This window comes from Melanerpes formicivorus, unplaced genomic scaffold (assembly GCF_026170545.1).
Source record: "Melanerpes formicivorus ecotype bairdi unplaced genomic scaffold, bMelFor1.0.p_v2 SCAF_1, whole genome shotgun sequence".
NCBI lineage: Eukaryota > Metazoa > Chordata > Aves > Piciformes > Picidae > Melanerpes > Melanerpes formicivorus.
Genome location: NW_027142353.1, coordinates 42381634 through 42408942, shown reverse-complemented (window position 1 = coordinate 42408942; position 27309 = coordinate 42381634). Strand labels below are relative to the sequence as shown.

The window sequence follows — 27309 nt, the reverse complement described above, 5'->3', positions numbered from 1 at the left end:
TGAAACTAGGTGGGATGATTCCTATAACTGGAATGTAGGGGTAGATAGGTACAAGCTCTTTAGGAAGGACAGGCAGGGTAGGAAGGGAGGAGGTGCTGCTTTCTATATCAGTGACCAGCTGGAATGAGTGGAGCTCCACCTGGGCAAGGATGATGAGCTAGTTGAGACCATATGTGTGAAGATTAAGGGGAAGACAGGGGAAGGTGGTGTTACTGTAGGGGTCTGCTACAGGCCACCTGACCAGCAGAACCATGCAGATGAGGTATTCCACAGGCAAATAGAAGTGTCTTCATGTTTTGGCTGCAGAGCCGATTGGGACCGGCAGCCAGGACTGCTTATTTGAACCAAGAGCTTTCTCCCTTGCTTTTTGCTTTCTTTTTGGGGCTTTGCAGGTCAGGAGGACCCCTGGTAGGCGGTGAGGTCTGGCAGGGTTGTCCTCTCACAAGCCTGCTCGGGATCGGGATCATGACATCAGCTGCGGGAAGTTCAAAACCTGCCGGAGCTGTGTGCGCAATGCCATTTTGGCTGCAGAGCCTTCTGCAGCTCAGATAAATTTGGTGGATTATTATTTATTTATTTTTTTTTTAAAATAACTATCAATAAAATGATGAACCATGGCCTTCACTTGGACAAAGGCTAGAAAAACAGTATGTACCCAGACAGAGTTGGTGCATCAGCACACAGGAGTCCGGGCTGCTGGCTGCAGAGAGTGGTGGAACCTGGCACTTGGAATGGAGGGGGAAGGAGAGAACACCTGTGTCAGGTGTGACCAGGTGAATTTTCTCCTCAATCTGGTGGCAGAGTTAAAGGATGAAGTGGCCGTGCTGAAGGATGAGGTATCTAGGCTCAGGTCAATAAGGGAAAGCAAAAGGGAGTTAAGATATGTGGGAGCAGGCTCTGCAAATCTCCCCTGCTGAGGGAAGGGTCCCTGGAAACAGGGAGGGATGGATACAGGTCCCTGCCAGGGGTAGCAAGGCAAACCCATCCCGGCCCTCTCCTCCTCTTCCATTGCCCTTGCATAATAAGTATGAGGCCCTGCACAACAAGGGCAATGGGGTTGAGAGGGCTGAGGAGCAGCCATCTGGGGAGATGCATAAGATCAAGCAGTACCCACCAACTATAACGACCAGCTCCACAAAGAAAAGGAAAAGGGTTATAATTGTTGGGGATTCTCTCCTGAGGGGTACTGAGGGACCCATATGTCGTCCCAACCCATTCCACACGGAGGTCTGCTCCCTACCCAGGGCCTGGGTAAGGACATCACAAGGAGACTCCCAAAGTTAATCCAGCTCTCTGACTATTACCCTCTGCTGGTAATACAAGCTTGAAGTGATGAAATTGGTAAGAAGGGCACCAGGGTGATTAAAAAATAATTCAAGGCCCTTGGACAATCGATTGATGAGGCAGGAGTGCAAGTAGTGTTCTGCTCAGTTCCCTCAGTGGTAGGGGTGTACACTGAGAGGAACAGGAGAACCCATGACATCAACAATTGGCTCAGGGGATGGTGCCAGCAACGGAATTTTGGCTTCTTTGATCATGGGGCACCTTTTATTGCACCCAACCTGCTGGATCCTGATGGGGTGCATTTATCTAGAAAGGGCAAGAAGGTGCTAGCACTGGAGTTGGCAGGGCTCATTAGGAGGGCTTTTAACTAGGTCTGAAGGGAGTGAGTGAGGAAATCAGTCTCTCTGAAGAGGAAAGAGTGGGACACAAATTAGGGTTAATTGAGAAATCAAGAGCCCAGCTGAAGTGCATGTACACCAATGCATGCAGCATGGGCAATAAGCAAGAAGAACTAGAAGTCCTGGTTCACCAGGAAGACCATGATATAGTTGCCATCTCATAAACATGGTGGGATAGCACACATGATTGGAGTGCTACACTGGGGGGTTACAGGCACTTTAGGAGAGACAGGCAAGGGAGAGGAGGAGGAGAGGTGGCTCTGTATATTAGGGAGTCACTCATTGCCACAGAGCTTGAGGTGGAGGATGAAAGGATTGAGCCTGTGGGTTAAAATCAGAGGGAGGCCTAACAAAACTGACATCCTGATTGGAGTCTGTTATAGACCACCCAACCAGGATGAGAAGGCAGGTGAAATATTCTATAAACAACTGGAGGCTGTCTCAAGATCATCAGATCTTGTCCTTGTAGGTGACTTTAACCTGCCAGATATCTGATGGGAACTTAATTCAGCAGAGAGGAGGCAGTCCAGAAAATTCCTGGAGTGAATGGAGGACTGCTTCCTGATGAAGCTGTTAAGTGAGCTGACCAGGGTTCAGGCTCTGCTTGACCTGCTGTTCTCCAATAGAGAAGGGCTGGTGGGAGATGTGATCATGGGAGGCTGCCTAGGGTGCAGTGACCACGAGATAGTGAAGTTTCCAATATGCAGGGAGATAGGGAGGAGCACCAGCAGAACCTTCACCTTGGACTTCTGGAGGGCAAACTTCAGCCTGTTTAAGAATCTTATTTGCAAAGTTCCCTGGGTAGCAGCCCTCAAGAACCGAGGGGTCAAGGAGGGTTGGATCTACTTCAAGCAGGAGCTCTTGAAGGCACAGGAACTGGCAGTTCCCATGTGCCGAAAGATGAGCAGTCGGGGAAGGTGACCGGCCTGGATGAGCAAGCAGCTCCTGGAGGAATTAAGGGGAAAAAAGAGGCTGTATCACATTTGGAAGGAGAGGAAGGCTTCTCCTGATATGTTTAAGGATGTTGTCAGATTATGTAGGAGAAAAATTAGAGAGGCAAAGGCCAAGTTAGAACTCAAGCTGGCCACCTCTGTGAAAGATAACAAAAAGCATTTTTACAAATATATTAATGCTAAAAAGAGGGGCAAGAAGAACCTCCACTCCTTATTGGACCTGGAGGGGAACACTGTAACTAAAGATGAGGAAAAAGCTCAAGTCCTGAATACCTTCTTTGCTTCAATTTTCAACAGTAAAGCAGGAGGAGTTCAGGACAAGTGGCCTCCTGAGCTGGGTGATGGGGTCAGGGAGAAGTGTATTGCCCCAGAAATCCATGAGGAATTAGTTTGGGACGTGCTGAGCCACTTGGATACTCACAAGTCCATGGGACCAGATGGGATCCATCCTAGGGTGCTGAGACAGCTGGCACTTGAGCTGGCCAAGCTTCTCTCCATCATTTTCCACCAGTCCTCGCTCACCAGAGAGGTCCCAGATGACTGGAAACTGGCCAGTGTGATGCCCATCCACAAGAAGGGTCGGATGGATGATCCTGCATACTACAAGTCTGTCAGCCTGACCTCAGTGCCAGGGAAAATTATGGAGCAGATCATCTTGGGGGCAATAACTGTGCACCTGCAGGATGGCCAAGAGCTCAGGTCCAGCCAACATGGATTTAGGAAGGGCAGATCCTACCCCTCCAACCTGATCTCCTTTTATGATCAGGTGACCAGCCTGGTGGATGTGGGGAAGGCTGTGGATGCAGTCTACCCGGACTTCAGCAAGGCCTTGAACACTGTCCCCCACGAGCTGCTTGCTTGGCCAGCAACACTCTGTGCTGAGTTAGAAACTGGCTGGAGGGCCGAGCCCAGAGAGTGGTGGCGAACAGTGCCACATGCAGCTGGTGGCCAGTCACCAGTGGTGTCCCCCAGGGATCAGTGCTGGGCCCCATCCTGGATGAGGGGATTGAGTCAGTCATCAGCAAACTTGCAGATGACATCAAGTTGGGAGCAGGTGTTGATCTGTTAGAGGGTAGAAGGGCTCTGCAGAGGGACCTTGACCGACTGGAGAGATGGGCAGAGTCCAACAGGATGGTATTCAACAAGTCCAAGTGCCAGGTGCTGCACTTTGGCCACAACAACCCCATGCAGTGCTACATGCTGGGGTCAGAGCGGCTGGAGAGCAGCCAGGATGAAAGGGACCTGGGGGTATTGATTGACAGCTGCCTAAACATGAGCCAGCAGTGTGCCCAGGTGGCAAGGAAGGCCAATGGCATCCTGGCCTGCATCAAGAGTAGTGTGGCCAGCAGGAGCAGGGAGGTCATTGTGTCCCTGTACTCTGTGCTGGTTAGGCCACACCTTGAGTACTTTGTCCAGTTCTGGGCCCCTCAGTTTAAGAAGGACATCGAAACACTTGAACATGTCCAGAGAAGGGCAACAAGGCTGATGAGAGGCCTTGAGCACAAGCCCTATGAGGAGAGGCTGAGGGAGCTGGGATTGTTTAGCCTGGAGAAGAGGAGGCTCAGGGGAGACCTCATTGCTCTCTACAACTACCTGAAGGGTGGTTGTAGCTAGGAAGGGGTTGGTCTCTTCTCCAAGGTAACCAGCACCAGAACAAGAGGATACAGTCTCAAGCTACGCCAGGGCAAGTTTAGGCTCATGGTGAGGAGAAAGTTCTTCACTGAGAGAGTCATTCATCATTGGAATGTGCTGCCCAGGGAAGTGGTGGAGTCACCATCCCTGGAGGTGTTCAAGAGGGGACTGGACATGGAACTTGGTGCCATGGTCTAGTAGTGATGAGGTTTTGGGTGATAGGTTGGACTTGATGATCTCTGAGGTCTTTTCCAACCTCACTGATTCTGTGATTCTGTGATCTTTGAGGTCTCTTCCAACCTTGGCGAGTCTGTGATATGTTCACAGGCCCTGGTCCTCATGGGGGATTTCAATCACCCTGACATCTGCTGGTGAGACTACACAGCTAGGTACCAGCATTCCAGGACGTTCCTGGAATGCATAGATGACAACTTCTTCCTCCAAATGGTAGAGACACCATTGAGAAAAGGTGCTATGCTGGACCTCATTGTCACCAGTAGGGAAGGAATAGTAACCAATGTGATACTCAAGGATAGCCTTGGCTGCACTGACCACGAAGCAATAGAATTTAAGATCCTCAGGGCAACTAGGAGGATGTATCCCAAGCTTGTAACCCTGGATTCTAGGCATACAGACTTTGAGATCTGCTGGCCAAAGTATCGTGGGACATAGTCCTAGAGGGAAGAGGGGCCCAGGACAGCTGGTCAGTATTCAAGGATCACCTTCTTCATGCCCAGGAGCAAAGTATACCCACAAAGAGGAAAGCAGGAAAGAATGCTAGGAGACCTGCCTGGATGAGCAAGGAGCTCCTGGACATGCAGTCACACAAAAAGAAACTGTACAAGGAGTGGAAGAAAGGACAGCTAGAATGGGGGGGCATATAAAGAAACTGCCCAGGAAGGTGGTAGAAGCATCATCCCTGGAGTTTTTTAAGGCCGGGATGGATGTGACTCTGGGCAACCTGATGTAGGGTGAGGAGTCCCTGCCCATGGCAGGGGGGTTGGAAGTAGATGATCCTTGAGGTCCCTTCCAACCCTAACAATTCTATGATTCTCCAATTGTGAAGAAACACTTAATTGTCTTGCTCAACTCAGATGCTTCATGCTCTGATAAAACTAGTGAATTCCTGCTTACAACCAAGGGAAACAGACACAAAAACAACATCAAGCCCGGAGTATTGACAGACAAATGGAATACAACATGTAATTTTGATGCAATGGGATGTAAGTAACATTCAAGTCACAGTAAGCCTGGATCAGATTGCTACTGCTACATAATCCTCACTGACCAGTTTTGGAGGTAAATAGGTAGGTATCTTTTCAGACATTCATTCTCACTGGATTGGATTCCCAGCAGCTAAGGGTCTGAAAGTAGAGGTATCAGCTAAGTCAGACTCTATCTTCACATTGAATCATATTAACAAAAATTTAATGTTTCAGAACTATTTATTCAGTATGTCTTTGATAACTATTAGTGCCCAAATTGTGTAGTCTTCAGTTTCTTTAGTATCTGTCACAACCTGTGACTGCAGTGTGATTTTATCAGTGTAAATTAAATAATTAAACAAGAACTGTACTGTAGATTATTGTAACTCCTTCATTAATTAGACCAAAGTCTGTTGATCAAAGTTTGAAGTTGATTTCAAAAGACCTTGCTTTAAAGCATCTAAAGCAGTACAGACATTAAGTACTTATCTTTTCATATGAATCCGAGGTCTCTTAAAAGACATAACACAGAAATGGAAGAAAAATAACAGAGTAATTTTATCTGCTTTAGACAGCTCCTGAAAGTCACGTCTTGCAAATCCAAGCAATCAGGTAAGATTTAAGCAGTGGCATGACACCACTCTTCCAGAAAAGAAAAGTATCTGTTACTTCTAGAAGCCATTGTGAAGCCTGCTAGAACCCATCATCAGTAAATTTGCAGATGACACCTAGCTGGGGGCAGGAGTTGATCTGCTGGAGGGTGGAGAGGCTCTGCAGAGGGACCTCGACAGGCTGGACAGATGGGCAGAATCCAGCGGCATGAGATTTAGCACATCCAAGTGCCGGGTTCTGCACATTGGCCACAACAACCCCATGCAATGCTACAGGCTGGGGTCAGAGTGGCTGGAGAGCAGCCAGGTAGAGAGGGACCTGGGGGTACTGGTCAATGGTAGGCTGAACATGAGCCTGCAGTGTGCCCAGGTGGCCAAGAGGGCCAATGGCATCCTGGACTGTATCAGGAACAGTGTGGCCAGCAGGAGCAGGAAGGTCATTCTGCCCCTGTACACTGCACTGGCTAGGCCACACCTTGAGTCCTGTGTCCAGATCTGAGTCCCTCAGTTTAGGAAGGATGTTGACTTGCTGGAACATGGGCAGAGAAGGGAAACAAAGTTGGTGAGGGGCTTGGAACACAAGCCCTGTGAGGAGAGGCTGAGGGAGCTGGGGCTGCTTAGCCTGGAGGCTAAGAGGAGACCTTATTGCTCTCTACAACTACCTGAAGGGTGGTTGTAGACAGGTGGGGGTTGGTCTCTTCTCCCAGGCAACCAGCACCAGAACAAGAGGACACAGTCTCAAGCTGCACTAGGGGAGGTTTAGGCTGGAGGTTAGGAAGAAATTCCACACAGAGAGAGTGACTGTCCCTTAGAATGGGCTGCCTGGGGAGGTAGTGGAGTCACCATCGTGGAGGTGTTGAGGAGGAGACTTGATAGGGTGCTTGGTTGTATGGTTTAGTTGATTAGGTGGTGTTGGATAATAGGTTGGATGCGATGATCTTGAAGGTCTCTTCCAACCTGGTCTATTCTATCCTATCCTAGGTTCCTTCATTTGAAACACTAAAACTCCTAAAAGATAACTTGGTAGAAATGTACAAAACAAAGGGGAATTGTTTACTATCAAAAATTACCATCAGTGAAGCTTTTACAGTAGTAAAAGCACTTATGTCCGCCAAAATAAAAACCTGCAAAAAGGGTATTTGGCATGGTGTAATTTATATTTATGACCTTATTAAGAGATTAGTTTCAAGTCTGTTTCCTTGAAGCTCAAAGTCCAAGATCAATGAAGACCACAAGCCAACTAATACCCAGCCAGTCTTGAAGCAATGACTTACCTTAGAAAGACAGAAGTCTATTTTTACTGTTTAGTGTGATGCCATATGGCACAAAGTATCTTTGGTCAGTTGGGGTCAGCTGTCCCAGCTGTGTCCCCTCCCATCCTCAGCCTATGGGTTTTGGTGTGCACAAAATGAGAAAGCTTGAGAAATGCCTTGACACTGCGCAAGCCTTACACTGCAACTGGTGTCCTATAAACACTGTCACAAATCTAAAACACAGCACCACGCTGTCAGCTGTGGAAAAAGCTAACTCTACCACAGCAGGATGTAGTACAAAGATCATGCAATATCCATTCCAGAGGATTCTGCATGGAAAAAGTTTTGGAGTGCTTTGATGCAAAACACATTCCTTGAAGCAACAATACTGCAAAGTATTATACTAGATAAAACTCTGCAATGAGCAAGTCCAAGTACTAGGATTTTTAAGAGATTTTGATTGTGTTCAGCTGGCCGACTGAAAGAGGGCTTCTTCCATATTCCTTTTGCATTTTGGTAAGTAACCATCTGCAAGTAGCTTCAAAGCACTTTCAGCCTTTTCCTCCTAAAGATGCTGTGAAAAGAAATAATACAAGCACTATAAACAACTGAGCTATTTTAAGTTACTGTACTTCAGGATATTGTATGAAGTCAGTGCTGGATATGGTGTGTTAAGCTGAATGATTGTGAGAGCACAACAGCTGAACATCCTCATCACAACTAACTTCTATAGCCTCCTAAATTGCCCTAAAGATGAGGGGAGCTTTTGGAATTTAATCATTTTAGCATGGAACATGAAACCTGCTCTTGGTGTCTTCTCTGGAGAAAAAAAACCACAAACAACCCTAACAACCACAGCCTTTATTTGTAACAACAATATCTGTCAGATTCTTCTAGTATGACTTTTTTTTATGGTGACTGCCACTGCTTTAACTGCTTCCAGCCTTGGCAATGACACTGCATTCATAGCTTGATGACTTCCTGAAAGTAGCATTATAAACTACCATCTCACCTATTACGTAAGTAAAACATCACGACCCCCACCCAAGATATCAGTCCCAGTGGAAACACTAGTAAGAATCTAATTCTGAGCTTCGAGTCATTGATGACCATTCACCATGTGAATTTTACACATAACTCCAGATAGAATGCCTTTGTAAAAAAAAAAAAAAAAGTAAAGTGGTGTTACCATGGACAATGTGTCAGTATTTAAGAGCAGGCTAAGCAGAATTGCATGTATTTACACAGGCATCCCAGTAGCCTTCTCGAGCTCAACCAACATTAGGTTAGATTTTAGCTAAATCATTATTAAAGATTAATTTATCTTCAGGTAAACAAGCTTTACAAGCTTTTAACACTTTCAACAATGTCAGAAAAATTAACTCTCTACAGAAAGCAACTGCTCAGACTTCAAGATTTTGGTGGTGTTGAGGTGACAATTGTTGTGGCTCCCAGTCCCCAGGACAATGGTGAAACTCACCTTTAAAAAAATGAATTGCCAGGAAGATAAAAGAATGTCTACCTTTCCTTTCGTAACTACAAAGATTTCAGCAGTGTAGTCCAGCAAGAAACAAACCCTGCGTGGATTCACTGAAAACAATGCAGACAAACTCAGCCAGCCAGGAGCCACGAGATGAAGCACCAATATGCTCCTCAGGCACGCCAGGAAAGAGATGCACTTGGTATTATGCATCGGTGTGTGGAAAATGGCATCCAAAGGCTGTCAATAAAGAGCACATATCCTGCTCAATTAACAGTTGACATAGTTGTACATAACAGGACCAACAAGAAGAGTGACTGAGCTTCATTATTCAAATGTGTTGAGTGATTTTTTTTTTTAACACGTGTTCTCATACAACACTTCTGCAGATACTCTGACATGAAGACGGCAACTTCAGTTCACTGGAAGCAGTTTTCTTTTTAATTTTACCACAAAAAGGCAAAATAAACTCTTTCACTGTAACGTTATAACTTTTAATATTCCTGAGCTGCATTTTAGAAGCAAAAGTATTTTTAAGTGGAATTAACAAGAGACACTGCAGCCTTAGTTTCCAACAACGCAGTAAAAATAACTTAGCAAGAAGGCCCCTTATTCAAAAGACAATGGCTAGCTCTGCATGTACCTGAAAAAATGTTTCAAGTGGCTCTATACCACCTGAAGTTATTACAAAGCCAAATATATCAACAGACTAACAGAACAATTTTCAGGCATTTAACCACTGCTTCTTACTTTCTGCATCAGTGTGCCTCTCCCAGGTGGAAAGTATTATTATACAAACAGCATGACATGCCAGAATAATCTGGGCCACAAAGCTTGGCACCAGACAGACACATGAAGGAATCATAGCATATCTTTAGTCAGTTTTAAAAACTGTATCAAAGTTCTGCTATACATCTCAACCAGCAAAAAACCCTACCCCTGTTAAATATGATTTCACCAAATGCACCAGAAATAATTTTAAATCAAACCAGCATGTAATAGCTTGTTACATCTGGAGTTCCTATAGGTGGCACCCCTGTATTTCTCAAGCCAAATTAGGTGATATGGAGATAAAAACTAAACTGACTAAAATTGAGGTTTAGAAATCTGAAAATGAAGAAAACAGGTTGGCCTTGAGCACTGTAGGAACTCAAGCACAAGCACATGTGTTTACATCTATTTTCTTGATTTCAGGGACTAGATGTAACTTAACATTGGTTGAAACAAACACATTTTCTATAGCAGTCACACTGGCAAGGTCTCGTTCACAACTTTCAGGCCCTTTTGTCCAAGCAGAGCCTTTACAAGAAGCCAGGGCCTCCATTACCCACTCCAAGTACTCCTTTGCTTACTTGGTGATCTCCTCCGGTGCCTTCGTCTCCTGCTCACACTTCTGTGACTATGACTTCTTTCTCTTCTGTCTCGTTTACGTTCACTACTGCGAGTTCTTCTGTACCGTGAGCGTCTGGGGCTTATGCTCCTTCCACGAGGACTATGGCTTCGTCGGGGACTGTAACTTCTGCTCGAATGTCTGTAATACCTCCTTTCTCTCCTGCGCTTTTCCTCCTGGTAACTCACATCTCTTCTATGTCTGCTCCTCTCTCGTTTACCCTTACCTTCATCAGCGTTTACGCTGATATACGAACGGCTCTTTCTTCTCCTTGTCTCTGCGCTGCGTTTGCCCTGCTCACAATGTGAGTCCTTCCCGTAGGTATTCTGCTCGTAGCTAGAAAGGCTCTTGTGCTGCTGGTTACTGATAGGAACACATGAAAGCACCCCTGAACTTCCCTTTTCAGAACACCTCTCAGAGTTTGTAGTATGAAGTTTCTGACCTTCTTTGACATGAACGTTGTCATGAATATTGCCATTCAAATAGTTGCATTGAGTGTTTACACTCTCAGGGGATGCTGCTTCTCTTTGAGAGCCAGAAGTCAGTTTGCCTGCAACAGCCTGTCCTGAGGTAGAAGTGATGCAGCTGGATGACACAGTGTGTGGAACACCACTAGGAGTTTTTGGCGTATCAGACTGAGATGCTTCGGTTTCTTCTTTGTTTTGGTTAACTGCATCCATTTTCTTGCTCAGAAGATTGTTCAGCAGCTTCTCCCTCAGTTCTTTTTCTTTTCTCTGCAACCCCAGTGCTCTCTCTTTTTCCTCTTCCACACGTTTGAGCTCAGCCTCCTGGAGCCTTCGCCTCTCCTCTAACTGCTGAAGACGAATCTTTTCTTCATTTTGTTCTTGCTCCAAAAGCTTTACTGTCTGAAAGAGAGTCAAGGGAAAGATAAGAGTGAACACAATAATTATCTATAGACTTGCTTATGCTTCCAAATCCTACCAAAGTAGCAATACAGCAAGAAAACAAAATCTAACAAACAGAACTTAACCATCCCAACATAAAGCTGTTGTTTCCCTCTTGAAGGGAAAAAAAACCAATGCAATCAAACAAAAAACCCTACTAACACACAACTGTTGACATAAAGTACTGGTATTAGTCCACAAACTCTTTTGGGTGTTAATTTATCATGGCTGTTTCTCAAGGCAAAAATAAAGCTTGTATTTTAGGACTACTTAATGTAACAAGAGTGGCACAGAAGCTAAAACAACATGTGAAATTTGAAGTATTACAATGCATCTGAAGGTGCTAATCAAACTATTTCAGAAATACATATTTAGAAAGCTTGCAAGAAGTATTTCTCCGTGCTCATAGCATTCAAGAACATAGTCAGTTAAACGCTATGTTCTCATAGCATTTAACTGAGTTCAAAGCCACTCCTGAGGTACTCTGGTATAAAGGAAAAAAAACATCTGTGCTTTGCCACACAGTTTCTTATTTCTACAGAAAAAATCTTAAGCAAATGGCATTCTGCTTCAGTGAAAATTTACTATGCTGTTAAAGACACAATCTAACATTTGAAACCTTAGCGGAGAGTACTCCTCCTACAGAAAAATCATTCTGCACATTTGCAAATATCAAATAATGGAAGCTCCTTTTCTGAAACTGCAAAGAACAGGTAATGGAAGTGCTGAAATCCACACAGGAAACAGCGCCAAAAGTGGAATTAGAAGAATTAGAAATAAGGAGTCTTGTATCTTATTCTCTGTGATTAGCTGACACTATCACATTTACTGGACTTAAAAGCAAGCCTACGAATTATCTCACATGTAAAAAAACTATATTCAGGAGTAGAGGTTCAAGTTCACTCTTCCATTTACCTACATGTGCACATTTTAACAAGGGAGAAATACTGTTCCATTGCACTTTTAAAAATTTTTTGTCTAAGGATTAGCATCTGGAGAGGCACTACAACTGTCGTTAAATGAACAGCACTCCTCATCCCCTCTCTCAAGTCAGAAGGGTTTTGTTCTGCTAGGCTTTTCATTAGCTTCTGAAATAAATACTGAAGTTACCTTTGCCCTGCTTAGCAGTTCTGCAATTAGTCTAATGGACTGAAGATTTCTTTGAGCTAAAAGGAGCTTCCTTTCTTCTAACTTTATCTTCTCTTGCAGTTTTTTCTGTTCTTCAGCTTGAAGCTTTTCAAGCTGCTTTTTGTTTCGTCGAACTTCACGATCTTTCTGTTTCTGTTCTCTCTTACGCAACTTTTCTTCTCTTTTCCTCTCTCGCTCATATTCTTCAAATTCTCTCTGCTTCCTAAAAAGAGATCAATATTTTTACCTTATCTAAGGTAGTTATGACGTATAGTCTACATAAAAAAAATATACTTTCTACTTTGAGCAGATTTCTTTCTAAGTACGCTTTGTTGATTAGTGAAAAACCAAAGCAGAAAACAGTGAACATTTTAACCATTTAGTTGTGCCAGCCTAAATCACCAGCCTGCCAATATTTAAAACCAAGTTGAAATACAAACATGACTGCAACAAAATTTTAATTGTTTTATAATCCAATCAGACCAGAGACAATAACAGTACGTCAGGTAGCTGGGCAGTCGATCTTCATAGTGAGAAGAAAATTATCATGCCAATTAGTATGTATGAGGTTGGTAGGTTTTATTTCAGTCAATTAGGACAAACTGGCAGCTTATGTAAGAGGCCCAGGATTTCTGAGGTCAGATGTCTAATGGCACAATTTTTAGGAAACTGAGTGTTTTGCAGATTTGGTATTTTGAAGTAAACATTAGCGATAATCTAAATAACTTTTCAGTTATTTAAACAGTTTCAGAAACTGTTTAATATCTAAGCATTAAGCAATGAGAATTTATATACATCAAGGCAAATGGACACCATACAGTCTCTGAAACTGTGCTCCTTTCGCGTTTGTCTTCTAGATAGCTGTCTTAGGATATTTCCACCCCTAGACATTTTCTTAAAACCCTGTGGATATACACCTGTATCCCATCCTTTTCCCAGAAAAAATATGATGCTAAGACCAAATGGGCTTTAAAATGGCTTTTGCTTAGAAGTAGAGCTAGTGCATTATTTTCAGTTCTGCACGTTTTTCCATCAGAATGGCTACACAACATCTACCTTCTCAGGTCTTGGAATTACAGTTCAAGAAAAAAAAAGAAAAAAAGAAGTGTAAAACAATCTTTTTGAAATCTCATAATCCCTGAATCCCATTTCCTTTAAAGGACCACAATATTCTCGCTCAGTTTAAATGCTTCACTTTAGCTACAGGAATAGATCTTGGAAAGGAAACTTGCATTTAGTTAGTTTTTATCTATTGATGCTGATGTGAAGTAGCATCCACAGCTTTGTTATGCCTGACTGTTGAAAATGTAATTCAGCAATAAGCAATATATACCTTTCTTCCTCTTTTTGTTTTTCCTCAGCTTCTTTCTCTCTACGTTTTTGTTCTTCTCTCTGTTTTTCAAGCTCTTGAAGCTTTTGCCTTTCAAGCTGACGTTTTTTTATTGATGCATCACTGAGGTGTTTTGTCGAGTCAAAAGAAACCTTTACAAGATAGGATTGAAAACAGTTTTAACTAGACAAAGAGATAAATTCCCAATTCCCTATAACCTAAACAACCCCCCAGCCATTTTAACCTAGCACAAAGGTATCCAGACCACAGCGTTAGTACAAACAGAAATGTCTAATGTTTTTCAAAACAAAGGGACCTTCTCTGTGAACCTAGAGCAAGCACAGGAGTACTATAACCAGGTAACTGGGAACTAAATGCCTGCACATTAACACAATCAGGTGCCAGTTTACACTTTTGTGCACCTGACATCCAGAAGTACATCCTTGTGTAGTTTAGGCCTTGGCCGCCCAATGTTTTTACCGGTCAGAAGCGCATGGAGAACTCTTTCAACTCATGTATGCTAATTAGGGACTGCACAGCACTAGGTAGAAATGGACTTAAATAAAGGCATTCCTTTCTGTCTGAAACTGCAATACTTAAGTTCAGAAAAAGAAACAGTTCTACAATATTCAGCAGCATCTGGTTTAACTGTGTCCCCACCAGTGCTAACACCAAGATTCCCAAACTGAGGTAAACTGGACTGAAGCTCCAAATTTGAGACTGGGTACACAAGAGAAAAGAAGTTACACATATCTGAGAAATGAGACCTGGGAAAATGATTAACTTACAGGACATACAAGTACACCCTGGCCATCTCCAGCTGCATGCTGGAACAGGACATCAGTAGACATCACAGCCCTTGTGTGCTACTCTTTTCATCCCACATAATCCACGTGTGCGTCTGCAGGCAGGAGTCTGTGATACATTCCCACAGGCCCATCATTGCGAACTAAGTGGCAGAGCACAAGAAGCATATACTCTGCAATTGAATTCACCCAGGCTCTAGTGAAATGACATTTCACTAGCAGGCTAAAAGAACTAAAGCTAAACAAAGGAACAGAAAGTGTCGTGACCTTGTACAAAAGAGAGCTATCCTGACATCACAGTCACAAACACAGCCCTATCTCTTTCCTATCAATCTCCAGGGCAGCTGCTGAGAAGGAATGCTTCTGCTTGCATGGACAAACTAAATTTGGAACCCTGATCCCCTGCATATAAGTGGCAGTTTGAATTTCACATCCCCCTGAAAACTTTTGAGGGTCGAAGTCCAAAAAGTTTCTATGCTCCAATTCACAGACTTTGATAACAAGATGAAAGACTATGGTATCTTAATACTGACTTATCTACTATGTAAATAAGTATTTGCACGCCCACATTACAGAGAGGAGCACTCAAACTTTTTCCTGAAATACACTTTCTGATTTGATGAATGACTATTCAGCATTCACAAACATTTCATTTAACCAATATGTAAATGCACAAACCACCTCCAAACATGCCAAAGCCAAGTTTTCTTCAGGCTATGCTTTCACAGATACTACACCTGAACAGGCTGTCTTGTTCTCTCCTGTCATGGTTCTATTTTCTAAGACAATGAGGTTACAGAAAAAACAATCTGGAAAACTCAGTATGTAAATATTGAGAACAAAGCAGACTGCATTCACAGGAAACTGTGTTACAGACTAACATTATAATTTAAATATTCATGAGACCTTTCTGGGTGTGAACTGCACCACTGCTTAACTGTGTATTCCCCAGACCGTACAGGCCCCCTGCTATTGAACTGCATAGTTCTGATACTTGTCTGGTAGACCTCATTATTAAACACAGAGACCAAATACAGAGGCTGTGAAATTCTCTTCCCGAATTTCTATTCGTAGTGAACACAGGAGAAAACAATGAGCTTTAAAGGCAGCCTCCTGGTGAAATACATCTGAACTTGAACAGAACTAAAATTTTAAGTGAAATGACAAGATTTATAAATCCACATCAAGTTCATATACTTGGTCCTTTCATCAAGTTTTCATTTCTAGAACTGTATTGTTCTAAAAGACTGTATTGTTTAAAAAAAAAGGCAAAATCCCACTCGTTTTGTCTAACACCTTTTTTCTCCACCACATTCTTTTAGAAATTCTATTGCAGCTGTTCCATAAGATTACAGTAGTGCTGTTCATACCATCTACAGTATATATAGATTTTAAGCACTAGAGAAGCACCACCCAGTTGTACTATGTCTTTCACATGGGTTCCCATATAAAACCCTAAGCTTCTCACCTTTATGTTGCAAGCCACTGCTTTGCCATCATCTCCTTTATACATCAGCTTCATCCCTCGCAGGGCATTCATGGCCTTAATGAAACCAGCATATTCTTGATACTGAACATAAGCTTCAAAATTTAAATGGCCTCCAAAACAAAACGTGTGAAAATTTCTGCCAGTCATTTCTTCTCTGTAAGGGTCCAGCATGGGGATGTCCACATTACGTATTTCTCCAAAACTCCTGAAAACTTTGATAAGGACTTCTTCGCTTGGCTTTTCCGAGCCAGAGTCCTTAGCTGCAAACCACTTACAAGGTAAGCCCTCTAAGTGAATAGTATCTGGCCTTTCCCCGGGCAGAGTTTCGTTCATATCTTTCGCATCACGGAAAAACGAGTCCCAGTCATGTCTGGTTGGAAAGTCAATCTTGTATTCTGCAGCACGGACTTTTAGAATGTCTGAGAAGCCGCTGAGCTTTATTGTCTTGCCATCAAGGCATGCCAGAAAAGACTTAACCAAACTTTTGTTTTCAACCTCTCCTTCAAACCGGATGAAATCCATTGTGCTTTTAGAAATCCGCAGAGTGGAAAACTGATGAGTTTGCACCATCCCTTTCAATCTTTCCATCACTTCCCAGTTCGAAATGGATTTTCCTGGTTGTTTCAGCTGAGGAAGTGCCACACTGATGGTCATTTTTGTAATGGGCTTAAGGTATAACCCACAGGGAGCACAGAGCTCTACAGCTTCTGATGTATCATGAACTATTGTTGCAGCAGCCATAACACAGAAAAAGCATAGGATAAAAAAAAAAAATAAAAGATGCAAGTTTAAGTTGCAGGCCAACAGTAGTCAAATAAAATAGCCCTTATCCGTAAATAATAGAACTTTTCGGCCACCTAACCTTTCCCAAGGTAAAACAATGTTTCTTAATATAAGAGTCAAATACAGAGTTAAAACTGAGTAATACAAACATCTTAAATTACTTTATAACCACTACAGCCTATAAGTAATTAAACCTCAGTAAAGTCTCGGGGGGAAAAAAACACAACAAACAAAACTAAGAAGCTGATGACAATCTTAGGAATACATGAAGTTGGTATGTGATGGCTCAGAAAGCAGCTACCCTTTCTCAAGAAGGAAGGAAGAAACTGGTGGAGCGATGTCACACCGCTTTGAAGTCTACTTAACAACCAGTAAACCCCAGCAGGCTAGCGCCGAGGCGGATCCCACGTTCTGGTGTCTGCAACGAGAAAAAAACGTCTCTTTTATGTAAACGCCTTAAACCCCACCGCCCTCCCACCGAGCGGTGGTGAGGAGCCGCAGCCGTACAAAGCGGGAGAGCGCCTTGAGCAACACCGGAGCCAGCGACCACAACCGGCCGCACGACCTGCCCGCGGGAAGGCTGGCAGCTGCCCTCTACGGGATGAGCCCAGGTGGCGAGGCGAGAAGCCCGGAAGACGCCGGCGAGGAAGCCCCGTTTCCCTCTCCGACGCTAGCGGGCCGGGCCGAATGGGGCACCCTCCGCCGCCGCCTCCCCTACACGTTCCCCGACCGCCGGAGCCCAGCCGCACCGCACAGGCCCCCAGTTTCCCGGAGGTACCTTGCCCGCGCCCGCCTCACCCGCAGCCCACGGGGTGGGCCGACACCCCCGCGCACGCTGTCCCCGCCGCCGCGGGCCCGTGCCAGACCCTGCCCCTCCGTGGTCCGCATGGGCCGCTTCCGCTTCCGCCTGGTGGAACGCTCCCCGCAAGGGGGCGGGCGCACTCGATGGATGCCGTCTCTATGGCAGCGGTGTGGCAGCGGCGCCTGGTGGCGGGGCGGGAGTGTGGGGGCTGAAAAGAAAGACGGCTACCTTGGGGTGAATCTGTAGCCCTTGTTCTTTGCTTTCCCACAGAGACATTCAGCGGAACAAGAACACAGAAACCCTGCCGGAGGCCACCGCACTGCATGGAGGACAGCAATGGTGTACTGGAGGTCACCAGCTACCAGCCTTCAGCTTGCTACTTACTGCACGTTTCCAATCGTGCATGGTTGTTTTGTTTTTTGGTTTTTTTTTTTGAGAACAAATCCAAATCCTGTATTCATGAAAGAACAACACAAATCAACCCTGCATAGTTTAGTTGCATAAACACAAGTTCCTAGTGCTGTTTGAGATGCTGAAAGATAGCAAAACTACATATATGGTCCTGGAAGATATGCCACATGACCTGCAGGAAGCCTGACTGCACTCTCAGTTGAAGGTCACGCTGGAGACCCTACAGCATCCCCAATGGCAGTACACATGTGAGTGAAGACTGAATTCAGTCTTCAGTGTCATCCTTTACCATCAGCAGATTCCTGACACTCGGGGTCTCTGCAAGTGAGAGATGCCAAAGGTGCCACATAGGCACAGGAGAATGCTTGCCTCCGTTCCCTGCATCACCACTGTCCAGGTATGTGGTCTCACATTATCAGAGGACTCAGTTTCAACATGGACTGTAGCTGCATGCCCCCACCTACCTATCTGAATTTTCTGAATGCTCATCCCTAGCCCACAAGCTGTTTCTGCTGCTGCTGCCAACCTCCTGCTCTCATCCAGGGATTCACCCACTATAGCACCTTCATGTCCCTGCTCCCGTGTTTTAAAACAGGTCACACCTTTGATAAACTCCAACAACTTGAGAAATTGGAACTGCAGTAACTTTCAGTGGTAGACTGGTGCTAACCACTGTGTGGAAACAACTACTTTGAAGTACCAAAGAAAACATTCAGTGCAGGAAGTCACCATCAATTCTGCAGCTGCAGCAAGACCACAGTTGTTGTGCAGAGGTTCTATTTCACATTGCAGATGCTGGTAACTGCTGGCCCAACACCTTTTTCATGATTTAGTTAAGTGCTAGCGTAAAGGCAGGATCATGAACGACTGCTACCATACAGGAGCTTGAAATAGTTTGTGCTTAGAGTCTGAAAGCACCTGAATAGTATGTTACACCTTTTTCTACAAACTTGCACTTGGGAGTGCACAAAGCAGGCCTAGTTATGTTCCAAAGACTTTCAGTAGCAGGGCAGTGAGACAATGCATATGGTGAAGATTTTGAATGCTGTGCATAATGATAGCCCCACTCCTTGAGACTGTTTCAGAAATATTCTGTACTTTTAATTCAGAGAGTTAATACTCTGAAAAGCTACAAGCTGTCAGAACTAAGGTTACCCATGCCCTGACATCAGCCACAACTATGACAGCTTTCATAAACTAATTTTCTGACACATTTGGAAGAACTGTTACAAGCCATACATTTAATAATATTGTAAAACATATAGGCAAGAATAATTAGTGATAATTGTGATGCATATAGTTTTTAAAAGATGTAATCAAGCATCACGATGCAGTGTGGAGAGCGGATGGTATCTCTGTTCAAATGCAGTCCTCTGCATTGAGCAGATGTGTCTTTTTTTAATTTGGGGAGTTTTTTTCACTGTAGTGAGATACCTGAATGAGTAGATAAAATATCTTTCTTCAGGTTTCAGAGTCTGAAGTGAAAGTCAGAGAAGCAAGAGCATCACACCCACCAAGAAGAGGAAGGATGAACAGGAAAAGTAAACACCAGTAAGGGATGATATCCAAGTGCAACATTGTGTATGTGAGAAATGAACTCACTGCTGAAAATTTATAACCAGTTTATTATAAAATAAAGGCAATACAGCGCTGGGCGCATAGCGAGTTTGCTAGAGGTGCTCTCTGAGATGGGAATGGGAGGGAGTTCTGATATATTCCCCAGCACACTCCCACCCCTCTCCATCAAGACTGAGACAAAACCTGCACTCTTGACCTGGCCAGTCTTCAGACATGTTGGCACCTCACCTTTCCCCCCCCCCCTCCCCCCCTCCCCTCCCCCCCCCCCCCCCCGATACCCCAAACAATACAGACCATCAGCCCAACGATCCAGGCACAACGATGGGGCCCGCCCGGTCCCCAGCAATTCCCCTTGCGAACGCCAAATATTATAACCAGTTTCTCACAATCCCTCCCCTTCTTTTTTACTACATTTGGCTTGAGCCATAATAACCTGATTTAGCAACAATTCTACAACAAGCAAAAGGATTCCCAATTTCAACTTCCTGGTAAAGGGAATGCGATAACAACTGATGTTCCTTGCCTGAAAATACTTCCTCTTTTACTTTAATAGGTACTATCTGGGTGACACCTTTCTCCCTCCGAGCAGTTAATCCTGGGAATTAGGAGTCCGGTTTGACTTGCAACTCCACTCACATGGCCTGTGGGTTTGCTGCCCACAGCCATGGTTCTATATCTTCTTCGTGGCAATTGCAGAGGTCTACCCGGCCTTGCCTCCTTCAATCCCACCAATGCTCTGCTCGGACCGTGTCTCCTTCCCTTGTCCAGGGAGGTTGTACCAATTTCGAACCCTGACCTGTTTACAGTTTGTGATGTTTTCAGGCAAGGACCATTACCACTCCTATTCTGATACTGGAACTCATCCTCATATCCTCCATTTGGGGTACCACGGTCCATTCAGTGGATGGATCCACCAGTCCTTTAACTCTGGTTGCATGTTGGCTGTCTCTATTGCAGTCTCTGTGGTCCCACTAGCTGAAGACAGTTTCTGGTACTTTAACACAAAGAACACAGATGAATCCTCTGTCCTAATCACTTCAAATTATAACTACAACGGCATACATTTATAACCACACACACTCTCAGCACATCATTGTAGTGCAGCAGAAAAATTTACCATCACTTTTCTAAATAGCCAGTTTACCATTACTATTACACTTTACCCATCCCCAATGACATCAAGTTCCAGGATCTTTTATACACAGAATGAAATCCTTGGTATTTACTTGCAATGCAGATTCAGATGTTTCAAAAGGTGGGTTTGTCTCGCTAGTTCCAGAGCCTTCAAACCGAGGTATTCCTGAAGTGGTCCTTTTACTCAGGAAGCATGTGTCCACCCTTGTTCTGCAGTACGAACAGCTGTTGTTAACAAAACCAAGAAAAGATCCTTCCCAGGGGGAAATTAGTGACTCTCCTTTCCAAGTTGTTATTAACACTTTACCCCCAGCTTCAATCCCATATACATCAGGAATCCCAAAGGTGGGATCTGAGACCGGAACAAAACAAAAAGCCGCTTTCTGGGCCTCCTCTACTAATAAGCAAATTGGCCCTCACCTACTTACAGAATCTAGTAACTTGGAACAATGCCCTACAGGATTTTTACTTCCAGTCCAGTCCTGGGTCAACACCCCATATAGATGTACAAAAAGATCAACATTCTTTTTATTTATCCAATCACTCATCATCTTCTGGACTCCATTTAATATTACTATTGAGGGCTAATTTATCATATAAGACTTTTATCTCTTTTAATCACCAGTACCCTTACAGCAGTTAACAACATTCTAGCTTTTGCCTTCCGTTTTTCTTCATCCCTCCTTACAAACACCTGAGCTTCTAAACCTCTGCCTTGCCAATCCAATTTCTAATATCTACCTATGGTTTTGCCACAAACTGCATCCTGAGAAGTATCACCCCAGCTGCAGAACTGGGATCTATTCCAGATTAGAGCTGCAAACTTCTCTTTAATCTTACCATCCACTCCATAGGAGGCTTCTTCTGATACTCACTATAGGCTTTATCAAAATTTCTGGGCACAGCTTCTTCAATTCCTTGTCCCATGTTTTGTCTCCCCTGAAGCTGTTGATGGTCCCACTGAGGATCTTGATTAGGCCACTTCTGATTTCTTGGTGGCCCCCCAACTCTGATTTTTCCTCTCCCATATTCTCACACCAGCCTGTCTTGCCTTTTCCTTGTCTTTATCCTTAAATACGGGAACAGGGGTAGGGCGTGAAGCCCTAATCCAAGCAGCAGCATATTCAGCTTCTTCCCTACTAAAACATTTTTCAAAGCTTGGCTCCCTTTTCTCAACTCATCATCCCAATACTATCATATGATCCCTAAGGCGCTATCTGAGATGGGAATGGGAGGGAGTTCTGATGACTTGCTTTTGTCCCATTCTCCTGATCACTAATCTCTGCCCGGGAGTCAAACCGAGCGGCGGCAGTTGAAACGCCAGCTCCGAGCCACTAGCCGGCTCCCTGCGAACGACCGACCCCCCCTCACTGTGCCGATCCCCTGCAAAGTCCAACCGCAAAAAAAAAACCTCACCCGCCGCAGCTCAGGTCCCTGCCCTCCTGCGGAGACCTGAAACCACGGAAAAAAACCTTCCCGAAGCAGGTCCCTCAAACCGAAGTCCCCCCCCTAAAAACCGGGACGTCAGACCTGCGAGCGTGACCGCGCCACGGGCCCCCACAGTTCAAGTCCCCTAAGGAACCGACCGCAGCATACGAATAATTCCTGAACCCGGGTCCCCCACCGCCGGAACCCCGGAAACCAGGACGTCAAACCCGCGACCGCCACCGCGACGCGAGCCCCCACGGCCCCGGCCCCTCCAGAAACCGGGCCGCAGGATACCAAAACCCCGAGACCGGGCCCCTCACCACCGGGACGCCGGGCACCGGGACGCAGCGCTGGTCGCCCGATCCCTACGGACGACCAGTCTCCACAGCCCCCAGACCGTAGAAACAACGCTGCTCCTTCACAGCCCGAATCCTCCAGGGCTGTGAAGACCACCTGACTACCAGCCAGAATCCTCATCCACAGTGAAATTCCGGCACCCCGTAGCCAGGACCCCTACCCAGGCAAAACTCACCGAACGGCCTGGATCCTATGCACCCTGATACATCACACCCACCAATTCTTCACTAAAAAACCGACTATCCACCTTCAGTCCCAATTTAACATCCTTAGCTACCGGGACTTTAAACCTTTCCCCTTTTGCCCCTAAAACTCGCTCTCCACACCCCCTCTAGGAGCCTTGGTAACCCTCTTCCAACCTGAGCCTAGCCACCTCCTGGGCCTGATCCTTTACCAGTCCCTGGTGGGCATAGCTCAGCCACTACGCTCTCCCCGCAGCAGCTCCTGCTCCGCCCGCCGCACTACCGCAGGTGCTGGTGCAAACACTGACTTGCAGCTCCGGCTGCTCTACGTGCAGTCCCCTACCCTCATGGCCCCGGCTCCAGGCCCGCCCGGAGCCGATCCAACTAAGCTTAAAAAAACCCAAACCCTTAAGATCTCTCCCACAATCTACTTTTCTCTCTAGGCCCTTCCTCCATTACCCTTTTGCCTTATCTTTATCCTGCGTATTGTGCCTCCAACACGCAACCCCAGAGGACTGTCCGGGGGTATATCCCTGGGTACCCATGTTGCTCCCATGTTTCCCGGGGCTGGTCTACACCTGACCCTTACCCCATTTCCCGAGGTCCACGCTTTCCATCACCAACCGCTTCGTCCCTTCACTGGCCAAGTCCCTCGCGGGTGCTTGGAAACGCAGTTATAAGAACTCCACTATCACTTCATGAATCCGGACTGTCCAGCCCACGTCTCACGCATACACGCACACTCACTGACCTCAATACCCGCCCAACCGGACAATACTTACAGTCCTTTTCTTGCCCGGGTCTTTGTGCACTAGAATTACAGGCTAGTTCCGGGAGCTCCTTCCCTTGCCTTTATCTTATAATGTCAGCTGGATCATCTACCCGTGTTCCGAGAGGCTTCCAGGGTCCTCCGTCTGGGCCGCCGAAATCGGCGGGGGCGCCCCCCCTTCTGAAGGGTCCTGAAAACCGTCGCAGGCAGGGTAATCACGTCGGGGTCACCAAATTGTGAGAAATGAACTCACTGCTGAAAATTTATAACCAGTTTATTATAAAATAAAGGCAGCACAGCGCTGGGCGCATAGCGAGTTTGCTAGAGGTGCTCTCTGAGATGGGAATGGGAGGGAGTTCTGATATATTCCCCAGCACACTCCCACCCCTCTCCATCAAGACTGAGACAAAACCTGCACTCTTGACCTGGCCAGTCTTCAGACATGTTGGCACCTCACCTTTTTTTCCCCGATACCCCAAACAATACAGACCATCAGCCCAACGATCCAGGCACAACGATGGGGCCCGCCCGGTCCCCAGCAATTCCCCTTGCAAAAGCCAAATATTATAACCAGTTTCTCACATGTAGAAATCTGGTTTGTAATGGATCATAGTATCAGTCACGGTTGGAAGGGACCACAAGGATCATCTAGTTCCAACCCCCCTGCCATGGGCAGGGACACCCCACACTACATCAGGCTGGACAGAGCCTCATCCAGCCTGGGCTTAAACACCTTCAGGGACAGGGCCTCAAGCACCTCCCTGGACAACCCATTCCAGGGCTTCACCACTCTCATGGGGAAGAACTTCCTCCTCACATCCAGCCTGAATCTCCCCACCTCCAGCTTCATTCCATTCCCCCTAGTCCTATCACTACCTGAGATCCTGACAAGTCCTTCCCCAGCCTTCCTGTAGGCCCCCTTCAGATACTGGAAGGCCACAATTAGGTCACCTCGAAGCCGTCTCTTCTGCAGACTGAACAGCCCCAACTCCTTCAGTCTGTCCTCATAGGAGAGGTGCTCCAGCCCTTTGATCATCCTCATGGCTCTTCTCTGGACACGTTCCAGCACCTCCATATCCCTCTTGTAATAGGGGCTCCAGAACTGGACACAGTACTCCAGGTGGGGTCTCACCAGAGCTGAGTAGAGGGGGAGGATCACCTCCTTCGACCTGCTGGCCACACTTCTCCTGATGCAGCCCAGGATCTGATTGGCTTTGCGGGCTGCAAGTGCACACTGAGAGCTCATGTTGAGCTTCTTGTCCACCAGCACCCCCAAGTCTCTCTCCTCAGGGCTGCTTTCCAGCCAGTCACTGCCCAGCCTGGATTTGTGCCTGAGATTGCCTCGACCCAGATGCAGGACCCTGCACTTGCTCTTATTGGACCTCATGAGATTGGCTTGTGCCCACCTCTCCAGCCTGTCAAGGTCCCTCTGGATGGCCTCCCTTCCCTCCAGCGTGTCTGCTGCACCACACAGCTTGGTGTCATCAGCAAACTTGCTGAGGGTGCACTCAATGCCACTGTCCATGACGCCCACAAAGATGTTGAACATTGTCTTTCCCTAACTTTGACAAATACCATGTATTACCTACCTTAAAAACTATCTAAGCATGTCTAAAAGCTTGTAGCTTTTTTACAGACTTCAGCAGACTGTCTAATAAAAGATATCAATCACTTCTGTCAATAAACTTTCCCCTATGTACCTTCACTAGTTACAACACTGGATCCCACAAAAGTTCACTAGAGGGAGTACTTGTATTTACATATGCCTAAGAGACCCAGTTGTAAATACAATCAAACCAGGCTATAACTAACAGCTACTACTTTTGTGTTCATGCCAGACTACACACCATTCTTTGTTTCTTGAAAGATAATATATTTCTCCTATGGTGTGGTGGGTTGAAAACCACCACACATGGTCTTATCTGTGTACTACTTCTGCTCTTCCTGCCATTCTCTTAACCTTAATAGTAATTTAGAATTGTCAGGGTTGGATGGGACCTCAAGGACCATCTGGTTCCAACCACCCTGCCATAGGCAGGGACACTTCACACTGGATCAGGTTGCTCAAAGCCACATCCAGCCTAGCCTCAAAAGCCTCCAGAGATGGGGCTTCTACCACCTCCCTGAGCAACCTATTCCAGTGTCTCACTGTCCTCATGGTGAAGAACTTCTCCTTAACATCCTATCTGAATCTCCCCATTTCTATTTTTGCTCCATTCCCCCTAGTCCTATAACGACCTGACACTCTAACAAGTCCCTCACCAGCATTCTTGTAGGTCCCCTTAAGGGGGGGTGGGGCAATAAAGTCTCCTCGGAGCCTTCTCTTCTCCAGACTGTATAGCCCCAACTCTCTCAGTCTGTCCTCATAGGAGAGGACAGCCCTCTAATCATCTTCATGGCCCTTCTCTGGACACACTTCAGCATGTCCAAATCCTTCCTGTAATAGGGGCTCCAGAACTGGACACAGTACTCCAGGTGGGGTCTCATGAGAGCAGAGCAGAGGTGGAGAATCGCCTCCCTTAACCTGCTGGCTATCTGCTCTTGATGCAGCCCAGGATGTGAGTGGCTTTCTGGGCTGCAAGTGCACACTGCTGGCTCATGTTGAGCTTTTCATCCACCAGAACCCCCAGGTCCTTTTCTTCAGGGCTGCTCTCAAGCCAGTCACTGCCCAGTATGCAAGGTATTGCGTGGATGTTTACATCTAATAAAACAGCAACTCAGTATAATTCCATTTCCTTTCCTTCCATCTTCCTTCCTATCCAAAACACACCAAAGAGGAAGAAAATATCTTTTTAGTTTAAAACTTCCCTGTGTCTGTTGGAGAATCATTTATCTTCCATGCTAATCTGAATCTTTTTTTTTTTTTTTAAGAAATACTCCTAGTGCACATCCTCTCATCCTTTAGAAACTACTGGAGTACGTGGCATCCTGTGGTTATTTTCAATGTGATTTGTATTTTTTGTTGTCATTGAACACAATTGTTCTCTCTCACACAAAATTACTCATTGGGAAGTCAAACACTTTAAGAATGGTATTTGGAGGCAGAGGCAGCAGCACAGAAGAACCTCTTGCATTACGAGATTGCATAACTGTTAAAAAGGCATTACAATGTTGTTTTCAAACTCTAAATAGCCTCTCTCCCCAAAGCAAAATTAATCCCTAAAGTGGGTTAGAACAGAGGAATGAAGCTAGAATATATTGGTTTCTTTCCCAGGGTAGGTATCATAGTTGTAGAACTATGACTTTCTGAAGAGGCTTTTAACAGGGCCTTCTGTGGGTTCGGTCTGCCTTCTCCGTTTATGTTTCACCTAAACCAGAATGACAATAGATATTTTGGTAGATCAGGCATAAGTGACTATGGCATCAATTCCATATTTCAGCAGCAATAACTCTAGCCCAGCCTAGCTTCCTAACACACACAGCAGGGAGGTCCCCTATGTTCCATCAGAGACAAGTTTGTGTCCTCAGGTGTTCTGGTATTCTGTGCTCAGGAGTGACAAGCCACTAATAGGATGCTTTTTTTAAGTACTGTCCTCTTTTCTCTCCCCAAGTGTGGCAGTTTCAGGCTATGCCTTTAAAAGTTAGCTGTAGAGTTCGAGCAGGAGAGTGGAAAAGTATAAACAATTCACAGTTGGGTGTAAAAAGGAAAACAAAAGATTATTCTAAACGAATTACATTGGCCAGATGTGTGAACAGGACCCTTAGCAGTCTCATTTCCCACATTCATTCCTTTCCCTTTTCTCTCGCTGCTCTTTCTGAGGCTGCTTCGCTGGAAAAGGACCTTACCTGCTAACCTTGAGATAAGAACACTAACATGACTAATGAGGCCTTTCTGAGCTAACAATACTCTCCTAACACTTTTTTTTTCTCTTTTCTTCTAATTAGAGGAAAGGGGAGGGAGGTTAGGGGAGAAGTGGGGCAGTTTCCCCTGTTCAGGGGGGTTTCCTTGTTCTTTTCTGATTGTAAATACCTGTATAATATTGTAAACACTGTGTATTTGT

The 27309-nt window shown here is 45.4% G+C and overlaps 1 protein-coding gene across 3 annotated transcripts; it reads right to left on the bottom strand.

Moving 5' to 3' along the window:
• Positions 1-9234: 9234 nt before the first annotated feature.
• AKAP17A (A-kinase anchoring protein 17A) lies at positions 9235-17528 on the bottom strand. Of its 3 annotated transcripts, none has more exons than XM_068141463.1 (5): positions 17446-17528; positions 15844-17065; positions 13573-13721; positions 12222-12462; positions 9235-11072 (listed from the first exon to the last, which is right to left on the bottom strand). In XM_068141463.1, exons 2-5 carry the CDS (start codon positions 16603-16605, stop codon positions 10140-10142), a joined length of 2085 nt encoding a protein of 694 aa, XP_067997564.1. In that variant the 5' UTR covers positions 16606-17065; positions 17446-17528; the 3' UTR covers positions 9235-10139. The 3 variants fall into 3 exon arrangements, with proteins under 3 accessions (XP_067997564.1, XP_067997575.1, XP_067997557.1); XM_068141474.1 differs by lacking the exon at positions 17446-17528 and having other exon boundaries at positions 15844-16586; positions 16949-17352; XM_068141456.1 differs by lacking the exon at positions 17446-17528 and having other exon boundaries at positions 15844-17354.
• Positions 17529-27309: the final 9781 nt, after the last annotated feature.